At 34.6% G+C, this 14,892-nt stretch overlaps 1 protein-coding gene across 1 annotated transcript; it reads right to left on the bottom strand.

Moving 5' to 3' along the window:
- Nucleotides 1-1,897: 1,897 nt before the first annotated feature.
- On the bottom strand, nt 1,898-14,892 carry RBM11 (RNA binding motif protein 11). The gene is made up of 5 exons (XM_069472450.1): nt 14,807-14,892; nt 11,279-11,451; nt 9,935-10,007; nt 4,060-4,168; nt 1,898-2,194 (listed from the first exon to the last, which is right to left on the bottom strand). The coding sequence occupies exons 1-5, from the start codon at nt 14,890-14,892 to the stop codon at nt 1,898-1,900; spliced, it is 738 nt and encodes a 245-aa protein (XP_069328551.1).

Genomic DNA, 14,892 nt, shown 5'->3' on the forward strand with positions numbered 1-14,892 from the left:
ATTTTGTTCTCAAATTCGAAGCTGCTTCTAGCATTTGAAGTAGAATGTATACATAGGTAAAAACAACAGATTTTGAGAGTGAGGTATTAAAATCAGAAAATAAAACCCTCTAAGGCAAATAATTTAAATGATTCACAATTCAAATATATACCATTAAGAAAATCCATAACTTAAAATTATATAGGATTTCAGTAGATATTAACACTTTATGGAAGTTTTATTTTTTTTTTTATCAAAAATTTCCTAGCTTTCTGGATGGTTCAAGTTGATTTATGTGTTAAAACTGATATTGAGTTACTTTCTGTCTGTGCTGGAAGGAGTTACAAGAATTTTTTTGCAGTCTACCATTTTAGTTCATGTTATAGTATTTCAAGATAATTTTCTTACATGTTATTCTTAATTGCCAAGAAACAATCCTTATATACATATTCGTATAACACCAATCACAAAGTAATTCAGAGCTAAGTTGAACTTTAGAAGAACTGAAGAAAAGGCTGATGTGAAGTTAATGTGTTTAGAGACATTATTTTCTAATTATATACAAATATATTTTCCCTTTGGCATGATTCTAACTTGAAAAAATGTGAATTTGAAAATAAATTTCATCTTTTCCAGTCTGAATATTCAAAAACATGAAACTATAAAGCTACATAAAGCAAAATTTAGTTTTTTGTATTAATCAGATGAAGATAGACAAATATTTATGTTTGAAACCCCACTAGTCTATTTATTTATAATCACAAGTTAAATTCAGTTATTCCTTTTGTTAAAAAACATATTTTTATTCTTTTAAATAATAAATACCTATAAAACACTAGAGAGACATGTAAAAGAAACATCCAACCATGGCTTTTACTGTTAAATTGGGTGGTTAACTCCCAATGGAGTTACCTGATTTTTTTCAATTAGCTTCAGTTAAATATACAATATGATTTTCACCATTCTAGTTTATGATAAGCTATATAATTAACAATTGTCCAAAAAAGCCATTAATTTTGCATGTAGTCTATATATCTTCTAAAATAAATAAACCAAAAATAGAAAACTTGATTTGGTATGTGTTACATACCATACATTAATGAAATATCATTTTATTTACTTGTTCATTTTCAAGCTTTAAATACATTAAACATATATCCTCTCAAATCTTGCTGGCAAAAGAAGTGGATAATAAATACTGACATGGCCAACTAATTTTCATAATGTACAATTAATAAGTGAGAAGTAAAGAAGTAAGTATCCCTATTTTCATACAATTGTATAAAAAGAGAGTGATCCAAAAGTTGGTCCCATGATAATTATCTTTCCTTTGGTATCATAGTCATATATACTCGCTTTATAAAATAAACCTAAAGGAGAATATGGCTCCAAAACAACATATTTAGACTTAAAAAACATGATATTATTAAGAACGGAATCTAAAGCCTGTTTATTACATTTTCATTAGGAACAACATGCAACCCTTATGTATTTGCACTAGTTTCTTTCAGAAAACCCACCTCTCTACTTCTAATCTGAGCTTATTTATAGTTGAGGGTTATGGGCGACAATGTAGAGAAAGCATGGTGCTTCACCTTACATGTTCAGTAAGTGACTTTTGATTAATAGTTTAGTGAAATTTCATCATCAGTATGAAAACAAAATGACACAAAGTGTATTTCTTATTGTCAATGGGTTAAATACATGACAAATACAAAAAGTAGTACATTATATTATTTTTAAAAAGTTTTTGTCATTCAAGGCAGAAACTGAATAGCAAATCAAATAAATTATATTCTTATACCTTCCAAAAAAGACAAGATAGGCATGAAATTGGTCATTTGGTAGAATACAGATAGTTTTTTTTTCATTGAAGAGAATTAAGACCAGTGTAGGTAAGCTTCATTTGAAGGTAATATTAATACCTTTTCTTCTTCTTACATTTTCGGAATTTTTGGCTATATTCATTTCCTCTGTTGTTTTCTGTGCTACTATCACTATCACTGGTTTGCTTTTGTCTCTTTCGTTTATTTATCTGATAAAGGTCAGAGTCACTTGGCTGTTGATGAGTCCATTCGTATGAGCTGGGTCCAGCCTCTAGATCTGGAACATGATTTTGTGAGGAAGACACAGATGTGCTATTAGGCAGTGGAGCTGTCATCTCATAATAAGGAAGCTGCAGCACTGGATTATATGCATGCCACTGCTGTGGAAAAAAAAAAAAAGACATTTATCCAGCAAAACAAATACAAAAAGTTAAAGATAAAAGCTAACAGTTTGTATGCATTATACAAATAGCCATGAGTAACTAAACTGTGTTTTGGTATAGGAAGATAGTGACTTCTCACAGTAGGGATGCAAGAGTTTCCTTAAGTGTCAATATAAAGAGTCAAGGATGGCCGGGCGTGGTGGCTCACGCCTGTAATCCTAGCACTCTGGGAGGCCGAGGTGGGCGGATCGTTTGAGCTCAGGAGTTCGAGACCAGCCTGAGCAAGAGCGAGACCCCATCTCTACTAAAAAAATAGAAAGAAATGATATGGACAGCTAAAAAAATATATATAGAAAAAATTAGCCGGGCATGGTGGTGCATGTCTGTAGTCCCAGCTACTCGGGAGGCTGAGACAGGAGGATCGCTTGAGCTCAGGAGTTTGAGGTTGCTGTGAGCTAGGCTGACGCCACGGCACTCATTCTAGACTGGGCAACAGAGTGAGACTCTGTCTCAAAAAAAAAAAAAAAAAAAAAAGAGTTAAGGTAGTATGTAGCTTACTACAATATAGATTAACACTGTCCAACAGAAATATATGCAAACCACACACATAGTTTTAAATCTTCTAGTAGCCACAGTGCAAAAATAAAAAGAAACAGGTAAAATTAAGTAATGTATTTTATTTATATCAATATATTCAAAATATTGTCATTTTAACATGTAACCAATATAAAATTATTGAGATATATTTTTCTCATATGTCTTCAAAATCTGGTGTGTACTTTATACTTGAATTTAGATTACATACAATTTATAGTTGAAAAATATATTCACATACCCAAATTGTTTCAAATATACTTAAAAGTTTTCTAATAACTGAACCATGTATCTCTTTTTAAATTTGAATTTAAATTAGCTAAAATTAAACAAAACTAAAAACTCAGCTCCTTAAGTGCATCTGTGGCTAATGGCCCCTACATGGCACTGCACAGTTATGATCTCATTTTAACTATAAAGATAGAGAGATGGTTCCTTTGAAAAAACAAGTTTTGAACTCAAATTTCTAACTATTCAAAGCAGATTAAATATGAATTGAGATACCTTGAACTTGTGTCTCTGTTCTCCCTTCCCCATCTCTACCAAAAGATAAAAAATGCTGGGAAGAGGACATTTACAGTTTCAGGTGAGAACTGGTTGTTTACAAATATTTTACCATAATTAAGAAAAAGATTTTTCCAAAAGTTAAAGTATCATTTTACAGAAAAAAATTCTTACTATTTACAAATTTAAAATGGATACTTGAAAAGTCTAAAGCTCACACATATGTTGAGTTATTTGTGGAAACACCCTGTGAATCAGAAGACCTGTATTAGTCCTACCCCTGTCGCTAATAAGCTGTATAATCTTGGGTTTGTTGATTACTATCCATGCGCTTCAATTTTCTTATCTATAAAATAAGGAATTGAAAGAAAAAAAATTAAGTTCCCTTTTAATAATAAAGACCATAACTAAGATTTCTAGGCCAGAACCAACTTTTCAGAGTCTTTGGAAATAATGTAGTTTACTCTCCAGTAGAGAACCTTCATAAAGTTTTGCCTTTAGTTAAAAAGAGAAATTTATTTTGAAAAAATCCATGTCCAAAAGCAATCTATTTGAGACTGATTACATTATATAAAAATGCTTCACTAACTGAAATTATTCAATTCTAAAAACATCTTTAAAATAGTCATTGAAATAAACTCTCCACTCAGTTTTTCACTTGGACTACAGTGTATCATCACTACCATCCACTCCTTTTCTGTTGACGCCCCAGCTATTTGCTGAGGTGTTGTGTTTTCATAGTTTGCATCATATTATATGCTAAATCCAATGCATAACAAACTTACCATCTTCTGAAAGAAAAAATATTCTTGAGGTAAAGCAGTATTATTAATTGGAAAAAACTGCATGGGAAAGGAAGATCTGCCAACCATTTCTTCATTCCTTTGAGAAGATAAAAGAAACAGTAATAAAATTTTCAAATTCCTATGTATACATGTCCTTTTATCTTGAGAAAAAAATGAAAGCTCTTCACAACTAAAAAGAGAAAGCGAGCTTCTCTGATAACATTCAATTAAGATTAATTACCTTAAATGCACACACAAATAATCAGTTATTATTATTGATAATGTAGTTACATAGCAATACATTAATTACTAAATATTGAAGTCTCAATATTTAGAGGCATATTTGGCTTTCTGATAGGAAAATATTAGATAATGCTATAATTTGTATAAGAAAGAACACTTAGATATTCACAGAACAAAGCATGTCATTAATAATCACTAAGGATACACTTCAACCTTCTATAGATATAAAAAGTAAAAAAAGGTATAAATAGTCATTAACTTATTTTTAAAATATCTATACTGTTTAACTATAAAAATTATACTCTTTCCTAAAGGGACTACTAATGTTAACATGAACACATCTGCTGATGTCTTCAACATATTAAAATAACAAAAAATAACTAATATAAAAATTATTGTATCCTAAAGTTTCATTTATAAATGTAGTATTTGCTTCTATGGAGATGTTACAAATATTGGATAGATTCTATAGATACTCCTCAATAGTCTACTTGCTCCATAACATATACCATCATTTTAATGCTACTACTGCTAATCCTTAGGATAAGAAGTGTACTGTGAAGGTTCAAATCTGCACAGGCAGGTGGAAGTAAAGAAGAGGGAAGGAGAAAGACAGGAAGCAGTCAGCTGGATAGGCAGACTATAAGCGGTGAGAGTACTATCACAGAAGCCAGCTGAAGCATGAATTTCATTAAAGAAAGGAATTAGGTGTCAGTTGTTGCAGAGAAGTAAACCTGATCAGCATTGAGGCCACTGAACTGTTGATCAACGGGTTCCTGACAACATTTAAAAGATCAGGTTCTATACAACAATGTGTTTGACAAGTTAATGGGAAGAAAGGATGTGAAGGCCAAAAAATTCTTCAGTGAGAGGAAGGAGAAAAATAATAGCCTAATTAGGACACAGGGTTCAGGGAGACCAGAATATGTGTGTCAGGGCAAAGTGACAGCAAAGGAACAAGATTAAGGATGGAATGAGGTTTCAGAGTGGGGAAGTTATGACTCAGTAGCAGAGGTGGTGAGATTAGCACTGTTATGAAAACAGCTGCAGATTCCCTAAAACCGCTATCTTTCCTACGTGAATCTCAGGGCATACACAGTAATCTGTATGGAGGAATCACTTGTAAATTGGGAATTGTTCTGTATTGACATGTTCCCCCAAAATTCAGCTGTTGGAGTTCTAATCACCAGCACCTAAGAATGTGACCTTATTTGGAAATAGGGTCATTGCAGATGGCATTAGTTAAGATGAGGTCATATTGGAGTAAGATTAGCCCCTAATCCAAAATGACTGGTCTCCTTATAAAAAGAAGAAATTTGGGGACAGATTGTATTGGTCTGTTTTTGTCGCTATAACAGAATACCTGAGACTGGGTAATTTATGAAGAAAAGAAGTTTATTTTGGCTCACAGTTCTAGAAGTTGGGAAGTCCAAGATCAGGTGGATACATCTGGCTGGCTTCTGGTGAGGGCTTTGAGGTGTGTCATAACATGATGGAAAGTATCACAGGCAAGACAAGATAGAGAGCGAGCTCAAGAGAAATGGCAAACTGATTTTATAACAAAGGTCACACCTCTCAACACTGAGGCATTGGGGATCAAGTTTCCAACATGAATTTCTGGGGGACACATTCAACCCATAGCACATATACACACAGAGAGAACACCATGTGAAGATAAAGACAGATATCTGGGTAATGCTTCTATATGCAAAGGAAAACCAAAAATTGTCATCAGATCACCAGAACAGGGGCATGGAAAAGATTTTTCCTTATATCTCTTGTGAGAAAACAATCCTGCTGACACCTTGATGTTGGACGTCCTGCCTCCAGAACGGTAAGACAACAAATTTATGTTGTTTAAGCATTCTGTTTGTGGTACTTTGTTATAGAGACCTTAGCAAAATATTAATAATACAGGAACTATTCATTAAATGTATAAGCGATAAGAGACAATACGAAGCACAAAAACTAATTTCCAAGGAAGACCAAAGTGAGTACCATTTTTCTCTGCACATCAGTTCTAGGATATGATAAACTATTTTTACACTTTCCTTATAACAAATACAAGAAGCATAAAGTACAACCAATGAAATGTAGTATCATGGAATATACATGTAACTCATATCATCTACCCTAGAATTTGTGAAAATTTAGATAAAGTGTACATTAAAAGTAAGTAGAGAATTCAAGAGTTTTACTGCCATCTCCTAGTGCCAATCTAGTCTTTTCTCCTCTGCCCAAATCCTACAAATATCTTGTTCCTTTCCAACTCCTGAGGAAAAAAGAAGTATCTTTTCACATTTGGTACTAGAATAAGAGGGGAAGCTCTTATATCAGAAGTCCCCAACCTTTTTGGCACCAGTGACTTGTTTCATGGAAGACAATTTTTCCACGAACAGGTGGGGGGTGGGGCAGAGCTCAGGCAGTGATACCAGTGATGGGGAGTCACTGTAAATATATATGAAGCTTTGCTCACCCGCCAGCTGCTTACCGCCAGCTGTGTGTCCCCCCCACCCCCCATCCCATTTTCTAAGTTTTATGGAAGACAATTTTTCCACAGACGTGGGGGGGGGGCATGGTGGAAGAGCTCTGCAGCTCAGTCTCTAACAGGCCACAGACTGGTACTGGTCCACGGCCCAGGGGTTGGGGATTGTAGTCTTACATGATCTCCATTTATAAGTCTATAATCCTTCCCCTATTGAAGTAGTAAATCCTCTCCCTTTTGCTAACATTTGTTGGATACTTACTATGAGTTCAGTATTTTTTTTAATTTTTTTTAATTTTTTATTATTATGGGTACATGATAGTTGTACATATTTATGGGGTATGTGTGACTTTTTGATACAGGCATACAATACACAATAATCAAATCTGGGTAATTGGGGTATCCATCACCTCAAGAATTTATCCTTTCTTTGTGTTAGGAACATTCCAATTCCACTCTTTTATTTATTTTAAAGTATATCATAATTTATTGTTGACTATTAGTTACTTTGTTATACCATCAAATATTGTTCATTCTATTTATTTTTTTTTTTTTTTTTTTTTTTTTTTTGTTTGAGACAGAGTCTCACTTTGTTGCCCGGGCTAGAGTGAGTGCCATGGCATCAGCCTAGCTCACAGCAACCTCAAACTCCTGGGCTCGAGCGATCCTCCTGCCTCAGCCTCCCGAGTAGCTGGGACTACAGGCACGCGCCACCATGCCCGGCTAATTTTTTCTATATATATTTTAGTTGTCCATATAATTTCTTTCTATTTTTAGTAGAGACGGGGTCTCGCTCTTGCTCAGGCTGGTCTCGAACTCTTGACCTTGAGCGATCCACCCGCCTCGGCCTCCCAGAGTGCTAGGATTACAGGCGTGAGCCACCGCGCCCGGCCCATTCTATTTAACTAACTGTATTTTTGTACCTCTAATCATCCCCACTTTGTTCTCCCTTCTTGCTACCCTTTTCAGCCTCTGGTAACCATCATTCTACTCTTTGCCTCCATGAGATCAACTGTTTTAATATTTAGCTCCCACATATGAGTAAGAACATGCAAGATTTCTTTGCTTTGCTTATTTTACTTGACATAATGTTCTCTAGTTCCATCTATGTTGCTGCAAATGTCATGGTTTCATTGTGTTTTATGGCTAACTAATAGTCCATTGTGTATATATACCATATTTTCTTTACCCATTCATTCGTTGATGGACGCTTAGGTTGCTTCCAAATCTTGGCTCCTGTGAATAATGCTGCAATAAACATGGGATTGTAGATAACTTTTCAATACCCTGATTTTCTTTCTTTTGGATATATACCTACCAGTGGGATTGCTGGGTCATATGGTAGTTCTATATTTTTTGAGGAACCTCCATACTGTTCTCCATAGCGGTTACACTAATTTACATTCCCACCAACAGTGTATGAGGGTTCCCCTTTCTCCACATGCTCTATGTGTCCAGTATTTTAAGTACTTTGAATTAATTATAAAATTCAATTCTCATAGTAATCCCTTGAGGTATTCTCATTTTAGAGATGAGGTACAGAGTGATAAAATAACTATCCAAGGTCACCCCATTCATAAAGTGGCAGAGGCAAGATTCAAATTCAGGCAATCTGATATCACCACCTGCTTTCTTAACCTCTCCTGATCTTACTGATATAGAAATGCTTGGGAGAAGGAAGATACGAAGAACACTATGTTTTATTTGGGGTATCCTACTGCTAAAGATAAGCCTGGCATTTGCTAGTCCTAAGAGGCTACTCCCCTATACCTCAGAGTGCTGTTATAATTAAAAGGCACAGGAGGTTCAGCTATTGTTAGCTTACTTGAGAATATTCAGTTCTGCTACAGAAAATAAGAAAATAAATAGAACAGATGGAACTCATAAGAAATGTTTATCATAGACTGAAAGTAAGCTAGTACTCTATGAGGTAGTGAAGAAAATATATTAGGGGTAGAATAAGTAACTTGTGAGATACAGGCAGAATTCATAATATATATTAAATATTGATAGTAAGTAAGTTAGTATCCTATAAGACATGCCAAAGATGTACAGATTCAGTAGAAAATATAATGAAACAAATAGGAGTGCTACATATAGATAGAATAGGAAGGAAATATCATGTCATGATCATGCCACTTCTGAGCTAACTGTTATGCTTCTCTTCTTGTCTTTGTTCTGCCAAACTCAGATAAAACCCACAGGCACCTGACAGACAAACCAGTAAGCTACTTCTGTGGTTGGGTATGTTTGCCCCCCTGTCTCTCTGAGAAAGCAAGAGAGTACCATTACTCCAGGAACTTTCCATCTGAATGTATAGCCTTACTCAAACTGCAATTCTAATCCTCATAAGCACACCCCGTCAGTGGAAAATGCTGACACAGAAAAGAAATGGGGCACATGAATATTAGTGGAACCAGAACTCAACTAGTTGATCCTTCTACCCACCTGCACTCTATCCTAAGTGTGCCAACCTATCTAGTATCTTTCCTCTTGCTTTTCACTGTGTCTTTTAAATTGATTGAATAAACTGTGTGATTTGAGAATCTTAATTTGGTTTGGGAACCTTTTCGTTCCATGAACTCTGGGATAGTTTGCTGGATAGTGTACTTGGAGGCTACCAATGCATCAAGATATCAGATTATACAAAATTCTAGAATATTTTGAAAATTGGCACAGAGAAGTTCTAAAAAATAGTAAAATAAATAATCGAATGGCTTAATATCAGAAGGCTTAGTTTCAAGGCTAGTACTTCATCATCCTTGTGACTTTGAGAATTGGTTAACTCTTCCATATCCATTTACTCAAATATAAAATATAAATAACAGTATCTCTATAATCCATCATGAAATTTTATATGCTTAAATCATTTAAGAGCTATAAAAAACATAAGGGAAACCATAAAGAATACTATATATGTAAATCTCTACAACCTACTACTGAAAATACTAAGACTAAACTTTGAATGAAAATATTTTCTGTCACTTTTCATAGGCTTAGAAAAAAATGATTTCCTTAATTTTATTCTATGTCTACAGAATAAGGTTTCACAATAGCCCAGAATACATAAAAACACTTTCTAGTCCAGAATATATTTATTTGCTTTACTTTTATGAAAAATATATTTTTAATTACCTGTAGCTGTGTGAATTTATCTTAACACAGCTCTCAAAACTTTGGCTAGCTGGTTCACAAGAGCGAGAACTCCCTTTAAAAGAAATAGAATAACAGATTACTTCATGGCACAATTTTTGGCAGTTCCAACATGAAACCATAAAATAACCCCAAATCTTTTAGGATTTAAAATTCCATTCTCCTATAAGATATTTGCATATCTATTTGACCTCTCAAGTCATATTTATGGATTGTTCACAACATTATAAATGAATGAATTATAATCAAACTTTGTCTAAAGCAATGACCATATGTAAGAATTACATTGACATGGGACTATATAACATTCGTGATATTGTTTTGTTCTGAAAATGGCAAATGATCAGTGTTATTTGTCTCCAGTGTAGACGCAGGAGCTCTCTAATCTGCATGGATAAAAGCCAATTCAACCTTACACAGGATGAGTCAGAAAACAATATGTCTGGCCTATTCTACCAGCCTGTGTGAGTTAACTGGTCAGTACCAGAGAGCATGATGCAGCCAGGTGTTAAGATAAAAATGAAATGGAAATAAAATCAACTTTCCCTTCAAAAGCAGGCATTGTTTTTGTTATTTTATTTGTTTTTAGTATAGCAAAAGGTATAAAAAACAAAGAAGTGACTCATGAGTCAGCCTGAACCATTTAGGGGAAGCAACGTAAGTATTGCAAGAATTACTATTAAATAGATGACCTCCATCAGGCCCCTGAAACATAAAAGGGCTAGAGAATAATAGTATAACATTCTCTGGGCATTTAATCATAGATGATCTGTTCTGGACATGTGTACAGGAGAAGGTATTTGAGGCCATTCATGTCAGGAAGTTTTCACCACTAGTAAAGGTAACTCCATTTTGCTCTTACAGAGACTTACATCCAGTACAACATGTGTAGGATGATTTCCTTAGAAGAAGGACTAATGTGCCCACTCTCTCTTCCAAATAGTAGGTATTTGATACCATACATTAGCAGCGACAAGAAAATCAGCAAATAGCCTTGCTATATAAATGCTAGAGTTGTGTGTCCCCAGTTCATTTAGATTTGGTCAATTTATTAGAGCCAATAGCAACCATCATAGCTACTTATGGCTGATACTAAAATAAGATATTTCAAATTTTAGTATAGAAAAGATGCTATGGTTTGGCAATATAATTGGCAAAATTAATTAATTATATTATATTACAAATTAGATGTGTTCTAAGAAAATTTATCAGTGACCAGAGAGGTACCTTTTTAAATTTATACTATATAGAAAACAAAATGCTTACACCTCCGAGAATAGCAGCAACCACAAAACACTTTGAAGATTCACCAGTGACATGACCTACCAAATCGATACTGCACATTAATTGGTCTTCCATATAAACGAATTCCATTCAGCAAAGCTATGGCATATGACACTGATTCTGGGTGTTTAAAGCAGACAAATCCAAAAGACTTTGGTTTTCCTTCTCTGTCTTTACATATAGTCACTTTGGTTAGTGGCCCAGCCTGTAAGAAACTTAAAAATTATTTTCTCATAAATCCAAAGATTTTTTTTGACATTCAAATAAAGTAAATTCAACTTTAGACTAAAAAAAGTTAGCAATAGCTTTATGTAGCCCTGCTAATAATAATAAATATATTTCATTACACTTTCTTTGTATTTTCTGGCTCATCAAAGAAACATACATGGTGTTAAGAACAGAAAATTCTAAGTAATATTTAACATATCCAAATCTTAAGTAGTAGACTACCCTTCTCTTAGGCTTTACAAACAAATTTAGAAAGCATTTAAATATAAGGTTAAAATACTATTTTGTCTTCAGATATATTAGCAGTGTTGAATTAAAAAATAAATTGAAATGGCAAACAATGTCGGTTGAGTTATCCTCAAAAAGGCCAACAACATTATGTCATAGTTTATTTTTTTCTGCCAAAAATATTAAAAATATTTACAAGAGAAACTAAAATTATCACGAGTTTTTATTTGGTAACCTCATTTTGTAAATACTCCCAAAGGAAAAATGTTTTAACATGTTTAAGACTTTTAAGCAGGCACATTATTTATGAGTTAAAAATTAGAAAGGCTGTAAATCTAACCAGAGACATTACTCCATGTTGTATTATTAAAATGGAATAAAGTGCCATAAATTATGACTATTCAGATTGTATTGATAGAAAAACCTATAATTCACAAAGTGATATTTTGATATGTGTATACAATGTATAAAAATCAAACCAGAAAAATTGGCATACCCATCTCCTCAAACATTTATTATCTGTGTTATGAACATTCAAAATCCTCTCTTCTAGCTTTTTTAAGATATGCAATAAATTATAGTTAACCATATTCACCCTAAAAAAAAGAAAAACCTGTAATTTACAATGGAGAGTAAAAAATATAGCAGAGCCACATATAACAGAAAAGTGTTAATTACAACTAAGAAAAAATTACTTCACTGCCATGATAATGATCAGAGGAAGCAGTCACAAAGACAGACAGCTTATTTAATGGTGAATGGTTGATTTTCTTTATAGAGTTAGATAAATACATCTAAAGAAAAATAGTATCTTAAGATTTTGTCTTTCTCCTTTCATTCTCTGGGCTCTCCTAGGAACTAGATCATCTTCCCTTCTGGCTTCAAGGACCACTTTGTCAATTGATCTGTTAATACTTTTCAACTCATGTCTCTTTCATGGAGACAGCCTCCTAGAAACCTCTATGTGATTATACTTCAAACCCAACAGATTTGAAACTGAGTTCATTAACTTTTCCTTCTAAATCTTGACTTTACTGTTTCTTAAGTTAAAAGTACAATGATAGTAAACATGATTTTCTCACTTACAGGTATAATCAGAAATTTGAAAGAAACTAGTAAAAGAATAAATATACAGTAATAAATACTGGTATTAAATATATGGAATCCCAAAGGGACAGGATATACTTGAATGATTTGAATTTTGACGTAAATGAATTTAGATATGCCAAAGTACTTTTAAAGATAAAATTCAACAAGAAGCCTTGCTTATAGCAACATTCAGATCATGTTACAGTCTTTCAAAACCTGAATGAAACACATAGCGTGGCAGTTGTAAAGTTTTGCTGGGTTTTGCTGATTTGAAGCCTTTCTAAAAGAAACCCCATTTTAGCAAATCCTTTCACTACATGATCTATTAAATGAGATTTACATTTTGCTTTGGTGGAATAAGGAAATTATAAAAAATGAGAGGCTACTATATATAGCCTTGTGTATCCACACAACTGATATGGATCCAGTCCTAACTCACCAGAAATAATGTGTTGTATGGAATATCACAAGCCCCCAACCCCATCACTATCTCCCCCCACCTCCTTTTCTGGAGGTTTGATGTGAAAGAAGCCTTCTGGAGAAAAATAATTATAAGCTGACTTTACTTTTTTTTTTTTTTTGTAGGGATGGTACGTTTCAAATGATATTAGGTAAAAATATAGACATGTATTAGAGTTGATTTAAAAAATGGCAAGTTTAAAAGATGGTAAATTAGAAGGACAAACATAAAAGTCTTAAAATCAACCAATTTTTCAAATAAAAAAAAAATTATGTCCAGGAAAGAAACTGTGTTCCTGAAGAGAATCCTCTTTCCCTTATTGTGTGTATTTATAACTAACAGAAGGTTTCTTTAGTTTAGAGACAAATGGAAGTTCTTTCCCAACCAGATAATGATTCCCTTTCACCTCTGGAACTCATACTCAATCCTGGAAATTTTGTTCTGCTATTGTCTCCCTTGGAACTTTCCCTTATTCTGATATGGGGAAGTAACTTGATTTCTCTTGATGTTAGTATTATTACTGAAAGTACTATTATTAGTATTAGTTGCAGCAGCAAACAGTAAGTCTCAGGCTCAGCTCTAACTGATTTACCTAAATTAGGTCATTTATTCCTCACACCATTACTCTCATTTGTCATTTAAGGAAACTGAGGCACTGAGCTATTCATTTACAGGCCCAAAGTCACATTGCTGACCTTAGAACTCACACTCTGACCCACTTTTCTATACTATGTACTCTTCTCTTTTGTAGATTATCCTAAATCATCATAATTTAAGTTTCCCCTTTTAGAAAGATCAAAGGGTATCTCTTAAATTTGTATGTCCAGTAATAATTCTGGATCATTAGACGGTTAGATGGATGGCTGAAGACATTTTTTAGCAAATGAGACCCAGATGTATACAATACAATGTGCGAGTGTGTTTACAGGACACAGAAGGCTTAATCCTAGAAGTACCAGGTCTCAAAGTTTCTGGAGGTCCTCTTGGTATGAAATAAAAGTCCTTGGCCAGGGAATCAATTGGTCACAGTCACGGTAAATAGGCTGCCAAATCTTCCCAAATTTCATTTATCATGCTAGAATCAAAATACTCTCTGCATAAAAGGGCTTGAAGGAATGAGTAATGTATAAAAGAAAACATTTTAAAAGCTATACTTCTCATTTCGCGGGATGTAAGGCGTGAGGGGGCCTATTACCCGAAGAAAGACAGTGACAGAGCTGTTTTCTGTTCTGTCCCTGCATCCCCAAGGCCCAGGCAGCCTCCGGGAAGCCCTTTACTCAGGGCTGGGAGTTGGGGGAGCCCTGTCACTGTCCACCCCCAGGACTCCGCAGTGGGGATGAGGATGGGGCGCACACCATGTCACTTTACTCCCCAGCAGCTCACCTGGAGACAGGTGCACCAAGGAGAATCTAAATCCAAACCAAGGTAAAGGATGGGGCGGGAAGGGGGCCGGGCACCCGGTGGTCCAGGTGCGCCCCGCCCCTCCGGCTGCACTTCCGGCCCCCCACGGTCTGCCTCCCCCACTTCCAGGCCGTCCCCTCCCGGCTGACGGTACCTGAAGAAACAGCTCGTAAAGAATCTCTTCTCGCACTCGGGCCTCTAAATTTCCCACAAACACCGTCCTGTCGGCCTCCTCCTGAGAAGGGAACAT

This window comes from Eulemur rufifrons, chromosome 7, assembly GCF_041146395.1.
Source record: "Eulemur rufifrons isolate Redbay chromosome 7, OSU_ERuf_1, whole genome shotgun sequence".
NCBI lineage: Eukaryota > Metazoa > Chordata > Mammalia > Primates > Lemuridae > Eulemur > Eulemur rufifrons.

Excerpts from the sequence above, each read along its gene's own strand:
- RBM11 (XM_069472450.1), bottom strand. The coding sequence starts at position 14,892 with ATGTTCCCTTCTCAGGAGGAGGCCGACAGGACGGTGTTTGTGGGAAAT. Across the intron at positions 11,452-14,806 it reads GAAGAGATTCTTTACGAGCT|TTTCTTACAGGCTGGGCCAC; the intron begins GTTTCTTCAGGT and ends ATAATTTTTAAG. Across the intron at positions 2,195-4,059 it reads AGAAGATGGTAAGTTTGTTA|TTTCCACAGCAGTGGCATGC; the intron begins TGCATTGGATTT and ends TCTTTTTTTTTT.